This window comes from Tachypleus tridentatus, chromosome 13 (genome assembly GCF_004210375.1).
Source record: "Tachypleus tridentatus isolate NWPU-2018 chromosome 13, ASM421037v1, whole genome shotgun sequence".
NCBI lineage: Eukaryota > Metazoa > Arthropoda > Merostomata > Xiphosura > Limulidae > Tachypleus > Tachypleus tridentatus.
This window is the reverse complement of record NC_134837.1, coordinates 225,933,465-225,948,962: the sequence shown is the minus strand read 5'-3', so window position 1 is coordinate 225,948,962 and position 15,498 is coordinate 225,933,465. Positions and strand designations below refer to the sequence as shown.

General features: G+C 31.0%; 1 protein-coding gene across 5 annotated transcripts in view; it reads right to left on the bottom strand.

Annotated features, from left to right (window-relative positions):
- The window catches only part of LOC143241103 (L-fucose kinase-like), a 156,547-nt gene that overhangs the window by 113,807 nt on the left and 27,242 nt on the right, over positions 1–15,498 (bottom strand). For 3 of the 5 annotated variants that reach the window (XM_076484653.1, XM_076484652.1, XM_076484655.1), the window contains exons 5-6: positions 9,830–9,976; positions 1,160–1,229 (exon numbers count right to left, since the gene is read on the bottom strand). In XM_076484653.1, the coding sequence (XP_076340768.1) occupies positions 1,160–1,216 (57 nt within the window). In that variant the 5' untranslated portion in view covers positions 1,217–1,229; positions 9,830–9,976. Of the gene's footprint in view, positions 1–373; positions 472–1,159; positions 1,230–9,258; positions 9,314–9,829; positions 9,977–15,498 lie in introns of those variants that run through there. The other 2 variants (XM_076484654.1, XM_076484656.1) reach the window with 2 other exon arrangements.

Below are 15,498 nucleotides of genomic sequence, written 5' to 3'. Positions count from 1 at the left end.
ACATAAGTTCAATGATCATTTAGAACTGAATAACTTATACTGCAATATATTAACAATGATGAGTTAATTGCTAGCATAATTTACAAAGATAAATTGTTTTTAAATCTTTTAAAATTAATTTAACATACTGGAATATAAATTGATTAAGTAATTTCTTAATGTTATCTGTGATCTAAAATATCAGTTTTAAATGTCAATGTAACCTCAAAAACTTACATACATGTGAAATCCAAGGTCAACTGTTTTTTCATTTCTAAGCTGTATCAACAATCTCTGACAGTTAAATGTCTGTGGAACAATATGATGTTAGATGTTAGTAAGACTTTGATGTCTGTTTGACCAAATCGTCTAAAAACAGAAATGTTTTCCTGACCTGATAACTAATTTTGACCACTCCATGGTCTGAACCATACTCTAGGTCTGCAGGAACACAGAATAGGTCAACATCTTTGATCCAGCATTAAGGTTGAGCTTATCTTGTGTTAAATAAAATTTAAAATGATTAGCACTTTAACTAGTATGTTAAACTATTGTTCATGTGAAGCTGTTTGTATAAATAAAACTACAGGATAAGTTAGCACTAAATCAATCCACAGAATTCAGATAAAAATAAACACATCAAAATACTTGATACTTTATCCAACAAATTATAAATTCTAAAGATCAAAAAATTTAAAAATATTGAATATACTGTTGACACTATCCTGAAACTTTTAATTCATTTTCTGAGATACGTCATATAACTGAAAATCAAATAGTGTTTAATTCTAATGCCTTAGTATGTGTTCAAAAATGAAATTCATTTTGCTTTAAACACAAAGTTACAAGAATGTTCATGAACAGTACAACTGTCTCAGTCAATTGATAAATGAAACAGATAAATCTTCTGAAGGTTTAAGAGATCTGTCCTGAGAAAATTGTCTAGACAAGTTTAAACATTCATTTGTGTTTAAAAAAAATATTAATATATCAAAAACTGAAAGCTTACCATTGACTTAATAATAGCATATCCTGAACTTGAGATATTGTTAGCATAATACAGAAACAATATGTCTAACTTGTAAATTATTCATTATTGGAATACAAAACTGTGTGCAGACATCAGCATGCATTAAAAAATTATGAAAAATATTCTAATTTATGAAAATAATTCACTTACTTTGTTCCTTTGTCCACAACAACATATCTGTGCTTGCCACCCATACACCAGGCCCATAGTTCAAAGCCAACTGAAACATTACAGTTTCTTTAAAAGCTTTGAAAGGAAATATAATCGTATCCCTATTCTTAGTGTACCCTGGAGCAACTTTACACAAAAGCAGAAACAGCAAACTGTTCTTGTAAACTTTCAAAAAGTAAATATTTATAACTGTACAAATACTTAAAATATTTTTCCCAATAACAACCAAAACACTGAAGCAAAAAAGTTAAGTTACAAAAGGTTCTTCAATTTTATAATAAAAAAACTTTGCTTGAAACCAGATTCATATTTTGATCCACACTTTAAGTCACTGTATAATCACTGATAATCAAAAGAACACTTTATAACTACAAAGCAGACTACAAGGGTACTGCATCAAAAGATATTTTCACACTTATTACACTTTTTTCTTGTAGTAATAATGTAAAAGCACAAATATTAATTTCTAATTATTTTTGTGATCAATCTAATGATCTGTGAATTAATATTTTCCATGAAGGGCATTAAATGTTTGAAAACAAAGTTCACTTAAATTTTCTGTCACTTATAAGATGAGCTGCAAATTAAAAAAACAAACACCCTTTACTACTACTGTTCATAAACTTACTACCTTAAAAAGATGTAATCTTGTTGAAAGAAAGTGAAATATTCTAATAAAAGATACTAAATAAAAGATAAAGTAATGCATATTTTTTTTCCTACAATGGTATTGAAAATTAATTGCTGTAAGTGGGATAGGTTTTGTTATACAACTGTTGACTTATTTTTAATGCTTTCTCCTATAACAGTATGATACTATAATTCTTAATGCTTTCACCTAATTCTTTACAGTAGCCTTACTTTTATATATATGTTTGTTGAGAAATCCATGTCTCGTCTGGCTGGAACTGTTTGAAGTATGCTGTAATATCTTGTAATAAACTTCCAAGTAACACCCCAGCCCTACATTTCAAAAACAGAATGGACCCAAATGGTCTATTAGCAGGAAGGGAAGATACCACTCAGAGAAAACTCTCCATATCAACATTCTAACAGCTTGGAACTGGGGAAGTACCAAACTAGAATAATAGGGGCAAATATACACAGGAATGAATACCAGTGTATGTGTACATGGGCTGCTGTTATCAGACACAATCATTTGGAATTGTATGCCCACTGACAGACAACACAATGTATTACTACAACTACATACACCTGGTACAAGACAGGTATAAGAGCAGGACTACACCTGATGCTGACTGTTTATTTTGTTGTTCTCATTTTTGTGTAAAAGGTGCAAAAACGGACTGGTCAGGTGCATGGAGATACCACTAACATAGTATTGTAGCAAACCCTATCTCAATAATGGATACTGAGCAGGGATAGATGGGTTTAATATTTACCACACTCTTCAACTTTATGTAGATTTTGTGTAAGTACTCCCTGTGACAACAGCAACCACTGCATAGGATCCAATGACACCAATCAATTAATGTAGTATATACTGGTCACATATCATGTGACCACTTGAGTTTTTGTAATCTGTTTCCCTCCTTTTCTTTTGTCTTTTTGAATGCACAAAAAGATCAGTACACACAAAATGGTGTCATGAAATGTTAAAAGGGCATGGAAAACTCACAAAATTAATAATGGAGTTGGAAACTAAAATCAACAGGCAAAACACACCGTACTAGAGTCTATGGGTAGCCCATGAAACGGTAATCAAAGGGAAGGGAAAACTAAAGGTACATGAAACTGCTCAGTGGTGAGATGAAAGTGTTAGGTCTAGTACACATGTAAGTCTGCAAGACCTCCTCCAATGATTAGCATCAAAAACAAGGCAAGAGAGGCAGGGATATGCTGAATTTGACGGAAAATGACATTAAGAAGTATTTGGTTAAACTTACCAAAGAAAAATATTCCAGTTAGAAGAGTTCATGAACCCAATTAATAAATGCAGATGGAATAAAGTCCCAAGAATGAGGTAAGCTGAGAAAAACAGGCAATAGCAATGTCCATGAAAAGAGGCAGTTTAAGTGAGATGGCACTGGAGTACCCTAACTGAATAAAAGTGACTGGAAAGGAAGAAAATGTATAATGAAGAAATAAAAGGAACAAAGATTTGAAAATACATCTGATAACCCTCCTAGACAGCTCAAGCCTTCAGAAAGAGGGAGCAATCATGGAATAAATCAGCTGGTCCTTATGATGCAGATTATGGAAAATGCTTAAGATGTGAATTTTCAAACAGTGAATGTCACAAATGAGTAGAATGGGAATGGTACTGGGCAAAAAACCAAAAGATGTGGGCAATGCCATTTGGTAAATGGCAATTATTGAAACATAGGTCCCAAAAGCACATGTCTGGTAGCAGTCTTTGTTAACCTGAAGATGGCCCAGGAAAATCATAATGCTGTTCTCTGCTTATCAATAAAAGTGTTAATACCCATATCAGCCATTCTTAGATACAAATGAATAAAGAAAACTCTGATTAATGACAAGAGGAAGTCCACAAAGTAAAATCCTAGTCATTATGATATACAGACAAGAGTGACAGATAGTTGCATCCTAGAGTTTAGCAAAGAGAAAATGAGATATCTGTTCCTCATCAGAGAGAAAAAAGCAAAGGTTGGAGGTGGAAGGACTGATCAAAGTTGTCCACAGGAAAAGCAGACTCCACAAAAGACAATGAAACAGAACAACAAGGGACTTAAACTGGAGAAAAATAGGCAGAAAGCAACTAACCACCAGATGCACAACATTGGTAAACCACATTTTTAAAATATCAGCAGTCAAGAAGGTGTTATACAATGGTTCATCATAACTCTACAACATCATGGCAATTTAATATCTCCACAATATTTATAGTTCCTCACCAGGGGCTGAAATCCAAGACTTTTCACACATCAGGCATTTGTTTTAATAAGTAACCACTGAAAAGCAGTTTCAAAACATATAAGGTGTCTCCAGTCACAGATTTTATCTTCATTTAACGTGTTTGTTATCATAAATGTTACAGTACAAAAAACGTGACTAGAGACAATGAAGTTGCAATCAGGTGGATGGAATGAAAATGCAACAACTACAAACATAATGTAGCACTAGACAATGAAAGGCAGTCAATCAAATAAAGCAGAAATTGAAAACACAGGAAACAACTATTACCTGGACAAAGCAGTAACAAGTACAACAAATGAGTCTATGATCATGTGCTGGTGCTCACAGGGATTGTTGTGCATGGAGGTTGTATTGTTCTTCTACTGGAGGCAGGCTACAGCATTATAACAATTACATAATTGCTTGAAGAAATGCATATAGGTCTTTGTAGAGGAGGGAGTTTATTTAAGGATTGTAGCATGCACAAGAAATTCCACAGCAGCAACACCCTAAGTATTCTTCCTCAGTGATGAAGAATAACATTTGCAAATATTAAAGATAATCTCCATACTTTCAAGAATTTTCTTTACATTTTTCTTCAAATCTTTAAATTATCCTGGTGTCTTTATTTTTGATGTTCCTTACTAGTTTATTAACACTTTCTTTTAATTCTGATGATACCAAGACACTTAAGACATTACTGTGAACCTATTTTTAATATTTATAAATCAGTAGTAAGCATAAGCTATCACTTTAATTATAGCAGTACAAGTAGCTTTATGATTTTCTTAACCCAAGAAGAATCAATTTCATCCACCAATATCTTCAAACATTTTAGTAAACTTATCTATGCATCAATTTACTTGCAGGCCCATGATTTTGTTGTTTAACCCTCTTGCCATTTGTAAATCAAATTGCATGTCATGACTTGTCAGAAAGTTAAATTCAAATTTTAATCAAACTACTTCATTATTAACGTATGCAAATAAACTTGGCATAAAAATATTGTTAATAAGCCAAATTTTAATATACACTTTAAGTTCTTAATTTTATAAGGAAATATATTAGAAAATCTTCAATTTTCCTTATAATAAGAATTTTGACCTATGTTCTGTAGATTTTTCCTCTTTTCTAATTTATTTCTGATTACCTCTAAAAAGAACAGACTTTAATGCAACTTACTCATTATAACAGACATTATTAAGACAAAGTCCAATTTTCATATCCTTCAATTTTATTTGCAAGTTTATGAAGTCTTAAGTAAGAAAAACAAGCTCATTTGTCACACCTACCTGTCACATCCTCTATTTCACAAATTGCCAGTAATTATCTCTGGCATTTTATAATGTATTATTTATGACCAACAGAAAGCAAAAGTTGCAGCCTATAAAATTAAATATTATATTAAATTGCTTTCAGTACAGATTACTGTCTATTTCATCTTCAGTTTGACAGTTTTACCTTGTAGCATTCAGACTGACAGGTTTAAAGTAAGATTTAAAGGCACTTATGCCCTAGTCATAAAGACAAATTAATTATGATAGTTATAGGACATTGTTTGCTTTGTATAAAATATTATTTTATGTTTTCACTTGCATTATTTAAGCAAATAAAAACTATTATAGTTGTATCATCAGTACCAAAAAAGCTTAAATTTCATTTGCAACTAAGAACAAAAAATATATGCGGTCAGCAGCATATATTTCTCGTTTTTCATATATATTCTTTATTTATTATTATAAATGTAACGAAAATGTAGAATTTAGAAAGTTATTAAGTTAGATTAGGTAAGACAATGAAAAAATAATAAAAATTATTCACAAATACTTGTTTCATATTTTATTATGATGGTTACAAGACTGGTCAAATTGACCAAATGCATAGAATTGGGATAAAAAAATAAAAGATAAAATGAAAAGTTTTACCAAAAAAAAAGGTTGCTGTTTATTTAAGAGGTATTAGAGATTACACAAAAGAAAATTTCAGATGAAGAAAATTATTTTTAATCTTAACATGAAAATCACTTTGCACTAAGAGCAGTCAATCATCACTCTAACTCCAGATATTCACAAAAAACTATTTAGTAAAACACTTAATTAAAAATCTGATTTTTGTGAACATAAAGCTTGTAACATTTGCTGAAAGCTTGTCAAATTTCATGAAGATATATAATGTATAGTAAAATTTATAGTGTGGAAGCTCTGATGGTCACTTGAAGGCACAAGGCCATAGCAAGAGAGTTAGAGTCCTTAATGACATACACACAAAAAAAAAAGTGAAAAGATACTATCAGTATCACAATAATCCTCATCAGTTACAAAGAAGAATTTCACCCAATTTTGCAGTCATATTTTTTACACTTCCTGATTTAATAATCAAAAAACATAAAATTCTCAATATATGGACTAATAGGTAGTGTACAGTATAAAATCAAGTGATGAATTTGAGTTTTAAAAACATGTGTATGTCTACCAAAAGTGTAAAACTACATGAAGTATTACCCAAATAGAACAGAGAATGGTTGGGTCGTGTGAAATTAAAGTTCAGCTTAATTGTGTTTGCATATTGTCAAATACTGATTCTGATTTAGCTTTCTTGCAAAACTAAAGCTGTATCTATATCCTTTAAAGATAAATGTATCCTTATGTATAACTGTTTTGAGATTATATTACTTAAACATTATAATGTTCTAAGTCTCAAGCAGTTTCAATAGTTGCCACAAAATAGGTGTTTAAAGAAAAGCACTCATAAGTATCTAAATTTACAATGTTTTCAATACCTCCTTTATCTATATGCTTAGTAAACTAAGAGATAGATACTCAGCTCTACTAATATCATGGCTATTTAACTTTCTTATGCTATATTTTAGATAATTCTGATTTTTTCTTCCACTTTACTCAAGGTAACAAGTGAATTAATTTCCCACAATGGTACTGTTACAAGAAACAGATTCAAAGAGACAGGGGAGAGAGAGAAAACACCAGAAAAGAAAAATGCCAACAGAGAAATAATGTAAAAGCTGTCAGAAGACACCACCTTGACATAAATCAGTATGAGTCGGTGTAGGAAGTCTTTTGCATACCAACATAATTTGTTTTTTTTAAATAGCTATGAACAGATGATTGGTTTGTTTTGAATTTCGTGTAAAGCTGCACAAGGGCTGTCTGTGCCAGCCGTTCCTAATTTTGCAGTGTAAGATTGGAGAAAAGGCAGCTAGTCATCACCACTCAACTCTTGGGCTACTCTTTTACCAAAGAATAGTTGGATTCATCATCATGTTTGGAGTTATGGGAATTCGAATCTGCGATCCTCAGATTACTAGTCAAGTGCCTTAACCACCTGGCAAATGAACAGATGAAGCATGAGATACACCAAAAGTAATGACTCCTTGCATTATCAACTATGAATGTTCCCTTCATCTTAATGATAGCACTATGATGGTAAACATAAAAAAACAGTACATAATAAATCTTGTAAGTGTGAGCATGGAGAATTCAGTAACAGAGAGAGAACAGTGTGGTGTAAATAGCTTATTCAACTAACATGAAAGAATTAAGAGGGGAATAAACTGCCCTCATGAGATAAATTGGATTTGATAAATTACTTTCAAAAGGCAAGGTACATAACTTAAGCTAAAAAGGTGACTGTTACTCTAAATTCAGTAAAAGTCGTATACTGTACTGTTTGTCAAAAGGATTTAACATGGATTAAGATATAAGAATCACCAAAAAACAATATAAGGATTATATCAGTAGCATGAATATCTTACAGTTCTTAAGTCAAGCAAGAAGCTAGTCTTCCAAGACAAAAATTATGTCAAAAATAAATATAACTTGAAAAGGGGTCTTTGTCAAAAATACAATACCAAAGAAACATCCAAAAACGATAAACTCACTGGAATAAGAACAGGAAATAATTTATAAAGTATAAAGAAATCTCAGTTGTGCAAAATAACAAAAACAAGAAAGGTTAAGAGAAGCTTAATAACCTTTAACAGCTGAAATCAATCAATTTTTCTTTTTAACTTTTTAAACACACTACAAAGGATATCACAAAAGAATGTAAGAAAACAAAGGTTCCAACCACAAATGTATGCACCAACAACAACAAATCAACAAAACTTGAAAATATGATCAAGCAATATACTGAGCATCAGAGAAAAAAAAAGAATCTGGCTCTACAGGCATAAAATTTTAATCATTACACAAGCAGCTAGAAAATTATTCAAACAGACCACAGATACCTTGTTTCTTCAACAATTAAAAATCAAACAATATTTGAAATCATAATGGGATACAGCTAAAAAAGGAGGAGGAAATGAGTAAGACATTTAGAAGACCTCCAAAAGGGCCTTTGTAATCAATTGATCTCCTGTAAAAACACATTCACAGGGAACAGAGTGACCAAAACAACCATCACTAAATCTAACAAAAGCAGGACAACATATAATTTGAGCAAAGGAATGACCTATGAATTTTAAGGAAGGATCTGTGACAAACATACAAAATGGAAATTTAATGGATACAGGAAAAAAAATAACCTCCCAGACCTGATAGACACAAGAAATCTCTTTCTTAAAACAACCAAAAAACTAAGAAACAAAAACACGAGTCTTTTCACAATAATTAAATATGAAGGAATAGTTATGAAGGAAAAATTTTATTGTGAGAATTTACCATTCTTGGCAAAAAGGCTTTTAACTCATAGTATAAAAATATAAATTAAAAATTTAGCAAAGTACTTGTTAACAGTTAATTACCCTGAGGCAAGAAAATCCAAATGATGTTACATAATTTGAGAAATGTTACACCCCACAACAAATATATACATGGAAGAAGCTAAGGCAAATAACAGAACTAAGATGTTTGCATTGAGACAGAAAAACATTTATACAAAACATCTAGTCCTTGACCAAGAGAGATAAACATTACAATGCAAAGAAACATCTAGTAAAGAAATTAGTTTCATTAAATTTTCAGTATTTTAAATCAGCCTGAACAGCACTATTGTGTGAAAATGTAAACAAATAAGATTGTAAAGTAAAATCCTACCTTAAATGAGCAGGAATAAAAATGTTTTGACAAAATGAAGCCCCAACTAATAACAAATGAAATCTTCCAATATCCCCAAAATCAACCAAGAAACAAAGATTAATAAAAAAAAAAATTACAACACTATGAAACTCTAAAAAAGTGTCAAACCTGTTATCAAAAAGAAGATCCACCAAATAAGGTTCTGGAACAAGGTACCTTCACTCTAAGAAAATGTTAAATCCTGAAGCATGATTTATACGTAAACACAATAAAAAATAACAAATCTTGAAAATGAAAATCAATAAATAAAGTTATAGAAGAGTTTCACAATTTACATTAAGTTATACCACATCAATAACAAACACAGAAAAGTCAACACATATTAAACTATCTGTGTTAGAACAAAACTAATAAAACAGTTCTGCTACAACAAGAATAAGTTAATACAAAGAAAGGTGAGGGCAACAGAGATATCAAGAGAAAATTGTGACAGTATGCAGACAAAGGTATTAAGAAAATGAGACACAAACATGTCATTTACAAGCAAAGCAGATTTGCATGGTAATATAAAATATGTACAGAAAATAGTTCTTAAAACAAAAGAAAGGAAAGAATTTAATAAGAGAATGATCTAAGATACTATTGTTCTAAATATCAAATTTTCATTAAAATGAATAAACAACACAAATTACAAGCCATAAAACAATGTAATTCATTAAATATTCTCTGAAATACTAACCTTTTCAAGATGATTCAATGTGTTTTCAATATTTGTCAAAACTCCACTTGCTATACGATAGTGTGCTTTTCCAGGTATTTTTACATCAACCTCACATGGAAGTTGTATGAAAGCTTTTCCACATACATCAAATTGATATTGCCTGCCCTGAGTTTTAATTAAAATCAAACAAACTCTTTAATACCTTTACAGATTGTCTCACCTGAAAAAACACAATTTACAAAACAATTCTGAATAACAATAAACTATTAATAACTATATGAAACCTCTATTTAGCTTTCTTATCTAACCTACATCAAATATGCTTGAATGTGATTGTAGTATGTTCTTAAAATTTTACACAAAGTATCACACTAAAAAGACATACTTTGATAAACAGAATCTGATAGTTACTTCATATGAACAAATTTTATGAAGAATGACCAACATGTATCACAACACTTGCATATTCCACCAAATTAATTTATTCTGCAATATGATACAGAAGTAGAAAGATTGTAGTTCAATAAAGAAAATATTTAGGCAGAAAAACTACACTAGCCTGGAAATAATTATGGACCGCAGCTGCTTGACAAGTTTAAAATAACGTTTCAAAATGCTTGAGAAGGTCTTCATCAGGTCTAAAGTGATGAAAAGTTTGGCTTGTGAAGATAATATTATCTTTAAGATTCATTGCTCGACTGAGATGCATACATTAGAGAAGCTGGATTAATAATATTTCAAAAAGTAAAGGAACCAGACTATTTTGTCCAAACCAATCAGTTCTGAGAAAATATATCTAGCATACTATTCTTGACAATGTCCAACAAATATGTAAACTGAGGAAAGCCTTCTTTAACAAAGCTATCCAATGGACCTTGATTACAATCAAGTATGAACTCCCATTCCTGTCCAAATAACACAACAAACAACAAAATATTTCTATACAGTCCAAATAAATTCTAACAACAAACTCCTTGCTCTCTTTTAAAACTACTTTCTTCACTACTTCAATCAACCTTGCTTAAATTCTCATTTACATTTTGAGAAACCATGCCCCTAAGTTCTTATTCTCAGCTTTACCTTCCATCTATATTACATTCTACAATTATAAGTGTTTGACTTGATGGCTAGCATACTTTAAAATGTTGTAAACAACTCAATAGGCAGTTCCAATTCATAAATAATTTCTTAAATTACAGTTACTACCCCAATAACATCCCAGGAATTTGACTAAGTTCTGCAAGACAATTCTCAGATACTTAAAATTTGAACTTAGCAAACAAAAGAAGAAGCATATTTTAATTGGCTAACAATATTATAGTTTATAACTTTCATAGCCCCTTAATTAAGATTAAATAAAAAACCTTTTAACCTCAGAAAATCACAAATAGAAATACATTCAGAAACTTGACAAACTTATTATAAGTAAATTATCAAATTAAAGCACCTCTAAGACCAATGCTGTAAATCTAAATTACAAAAAGAGTTCCCTCTCTGTGTTTCAACATCACTCCAATCTGAAAAAAAATGGGGGGTCCCATATTCAACATCATTGCAAATAGTGAACACCTCTTAAACAAACTCACACTCACTTAAGGAAATTAACTTAGTTTACTAACCTGCACTATCTTATAACACAAAAAGAACATTATTCATGACCAATGAAATCAAGTAAAACAGCCATAACAACTTAAAAGATCACACTTACAATGTCATTCTTCATATAAACAAAAGAAACAGTGCTGTTACTTTAAGCAAATTACACAACCATGAAATATTATAGACTTTGATCAATATTGGTTCATGAGGTCTCCTGAGGGAAGAAAAAAAAAATTGACAAACTGATGAAAAAATTTACACCCAAAAAATAACAATATTAGCTCTAATAATAGCAAATGGCTAGAATTATTCAGATCTCCCAAAATAGAGAAATGTGTTTATAAACACTTCTGATAATTTTCCATGTTATAGGTTCTCTCTCTTATACAGCATAGCATTTTATCACTACTCCTGAAGCTTTCAAGAACAATCTGAAAACCTGAATGACAAACTAACAGCTTCATCTTGGAGATCAAGGATTCAAAATACTACCTTAAGATAATATTGTGAGTTTTGATGTTACAACCTTGTTTCCCAGCATTCTCACCAACCATGTCCTACTTATTGCCCATAAAAAAAAACCTACCAAAGTAACTCTGTCAAAATGAAATTATGAACCACCTTAAAATTCTTTCACATTCCACCAACAACACTCAATCCCATTATCAACAAGTTGTCAATAAAAAGAAAACAAAAAAACCACATTGCCTACACATGGGTTCTCCTTTCTTGCCTATTTTTAGTGTCTGACACACAAAACTCTATGAAACCAGTTTTACACTATGCCTCCTTGGAACAATGACTAGATAACAGATATTTTAATAAAACATCTGTAATTTACCCTTTTGATGTTTTCTTGATACATATCAACTCCTGTAATCATACAGTTCACCACAAAGATTTTAAGTTAATCATAAAATGGTGTCTTCCTTTTCTGAATATTTTTCTCCACTAACAGAACTTGAAACAATATTTTGGCATATACCTAACCACCCTATCTTTATTAAAAGCAGATTTGCACACTGTCTCTTTCATCACGTGAAAAACAAATCTGAAAAAAATCAACAGTCTTTCAAACCTATAAACATCCTTGAAATTTCATTCAAACCTTCTGGAAAAATGGTTTTACCCTATCAAATCTCCATTGAATAACCTTTTGTAACTTTTTCAAAGTTGAACACTAATTCTTTTGTAATTGTAATTTTTATTTTTAAAGAACCTCAACCAGATATGTTTTATTCAGTGAATTCTGACTGTTTCCTCTCACATTCTTACTCTTAAGTTAGCAATCAGTAGGAAGTTACCACTGTTTAAATCTCTTAATATTTTAAATAAATACAATTTGTAACTATTTGTCTACTCAGTACTACAGTCTGACAAATGCACATACTGCAATGAAGTACAATCAAAGTAATTTTAAGGCATTTAATATTATGATAATTTATTTTAAAGGCCATCTATACCTCACAAATGTTTAAACAATAAACAATGAGACCATTTACTACAAACACAGTCTTTAACATTTAGAAGCTGCTGAAAATGCTAGTTACTCAACTGTTAATAATTAATAGGTATGAGCTGAACCAGTTAAACTATCATTCATCAAAACTGAAAAAAGCATTCACTTATTACTTCTAGAAAGTATGTTGTAACAAATCCACTAATATGTAATTGTTTTACTTGCTATAACTGGTTCATTGAAGGACAGTGCTTTACAACTCATTAAACGTTCACTACTTGTAATGTTTGTTACTGGCTACAACTGTTTTATTGTTAGTCAATAATCTTCATTGTTTGAAGTGTAAATATTGTTTTTTATTAATGAAACTTTTTAGAATGGACAGCAATTACCTGTTATTATTACTTGCCACTACTGGCTCACCAATTATCTGATTTCACTGGCCACATCTTAACTGATGCACTGAACAATAACATCAGAATTTTTTTCAATGTGACTACTTTCATGCATAAATACTTACCAGTTCTATCTCCTCTCTAGTTATTGTTTTGCTGGTCTTCAGGTCAGTGCGTGTGTAGGTGTTGTCAGTTTTTTATAGTGTCCTGATGGATTATGGAGAGCATGTTATAATTGGTTTGTTTATCACTGTTTCTGATTGGAGGAGAGACCTGTAGATTCACACAATGGCAGCCACAAGTTACTCACCTCTAATCAGGAATCTCTGTTTAATGAAAGTTTAATAGTATTAACATAAAATGTGTCTTTGATTTTTTTGTCTTCTAGAATTTGTCTGTGTCGATGATTCTAATTTTCTCCCAGTTTATTCTGTGTGCAGTTGATGTGGTGTGCTTTGCAATGGCTGAATTTTGAGTTTTCATGAGTCTTGTACTATCTTTATGTTCTTATATTCTTGTCACGAGTCTGCTTCTGAGGGCCGACACTCCCATCCCAGAGAGGAATAAGATCAGAACCAGAGTTTATTGCATCACAAAAGACAATTACAAATAACTATTTTTAAATACAATAATTTACATATACAAAAATGTTAAATATACACTGTATATACAATTCATAAACTTTAAACACTATATTAAAATAGAGAAAGGAAACAGAAGATGAATGATTTTAACTTGGCAGTTACCTTTTTTTCACCACATATAACTAGTAATGAACACATTTGGTCTGTTGTTTGTTCTGATCAGTAACCTGGAAAGAGAGGGTGAACACAAGATAAAATACTCAAGGTGATTGTTGGAGTGTTGCTTATCTTGTGAGATAATGTGGTCTATAAGAGAAATGAATTTGGTCCATGGAGCTGGTGTTTCTGCAATATTTAGAAGTTTTGTGAATAGGTTATTTCCATTTTTGGACTTATTGTAGTACTTGTTTGCTAGTGTTAAGAAGTGATTTTAATGTCACTTACTGGCTTATCTTATGTACATTTGGATTCAAAATGGAAAAGCAGTCTTGTTGTGATTATTTTTTTCATTAATTTGTCTATACTATTTAACAAACTTAATGGTCTATAGTTACTTGAATTACTAGGGTTATTACTTTCTTTTGGGATAATACTAATAACTGCAGATTTTCATGTTGTTGGGAAATATCCCGATTTTAAGGATAAACTAAATATTGCTGTGACACAAGCAATGAGTGCATTGGAAATATTTTGTAAAATTATGTTTCTAATGCTGTCCTCACTGGGGGCAGTATTTTTTTTAGTTTCTTAATGGAGATATTGATATGAGCTCATGTGTGAAAGGTTTTTAATGCTTTTGTCTACATGTGAGTTTTTAGGGTTAATGCTTACCGAAAAAGTGGGGGTCAACATATCATCGTTATCCTGAACACAAATACTCACCTTGGTGTAATGATCATTATTGAAAGTGCTTATGTTGGTAGTGGTAAAAACTGTGGAATAATCATCTATGAAAACAGTTTGGCTTTCTCAAGGTGGTACAATGATTTAAGTATTGCTTTTGAATCCCAATCAGAGGCATTGAAAGCAGTACAAAAACCTACATAGACTATGTAGAAATCACAAGACCCAATGTTGATAAAAAAAATGGGTCAGAATTTGTAATTTTTAGCTCTGATTCAAATTTTTTATAAAATGACCAAATAACATTTGGGTCATCCATTCCTATTTACAAAAAATGACTTGGATCAAGTTCTTTTGTCAGCTGTAGAAATGGATTAAGAAATCATTAGCCCATATATGGTTGAGAAATGCAAAATCAAGCAACCTAGTCATCACAATACTTTTTTTCCTGAGTGAAAAGAATGAAGATACATATCAAGTTGGTCCTTTTGGTTTTTACCATTCAAGGATTTGTTGTACAAGAACACAAAAACGTTTTCAAGCTTCTAATACAAATTTGTTTTGATATCATGGGCCAATCCAAAACAAGTCATATATGGATTTTTTCTCTTCACAAGAGAACACAGATATGATTTTACTGAGGACATTTGTTTAAACAGTTCATTTTCACAACTTTTTTAAGTACTGGCTAATAATGGTTCTTGGGACCCTCAAAACTGCAGCTTTTGACTCATCTTCTTTTGAAATATATGAATCAACTCTGCCCTATAATGAATAAATTGCATTAAGAGGTGTTAACACCAAGAT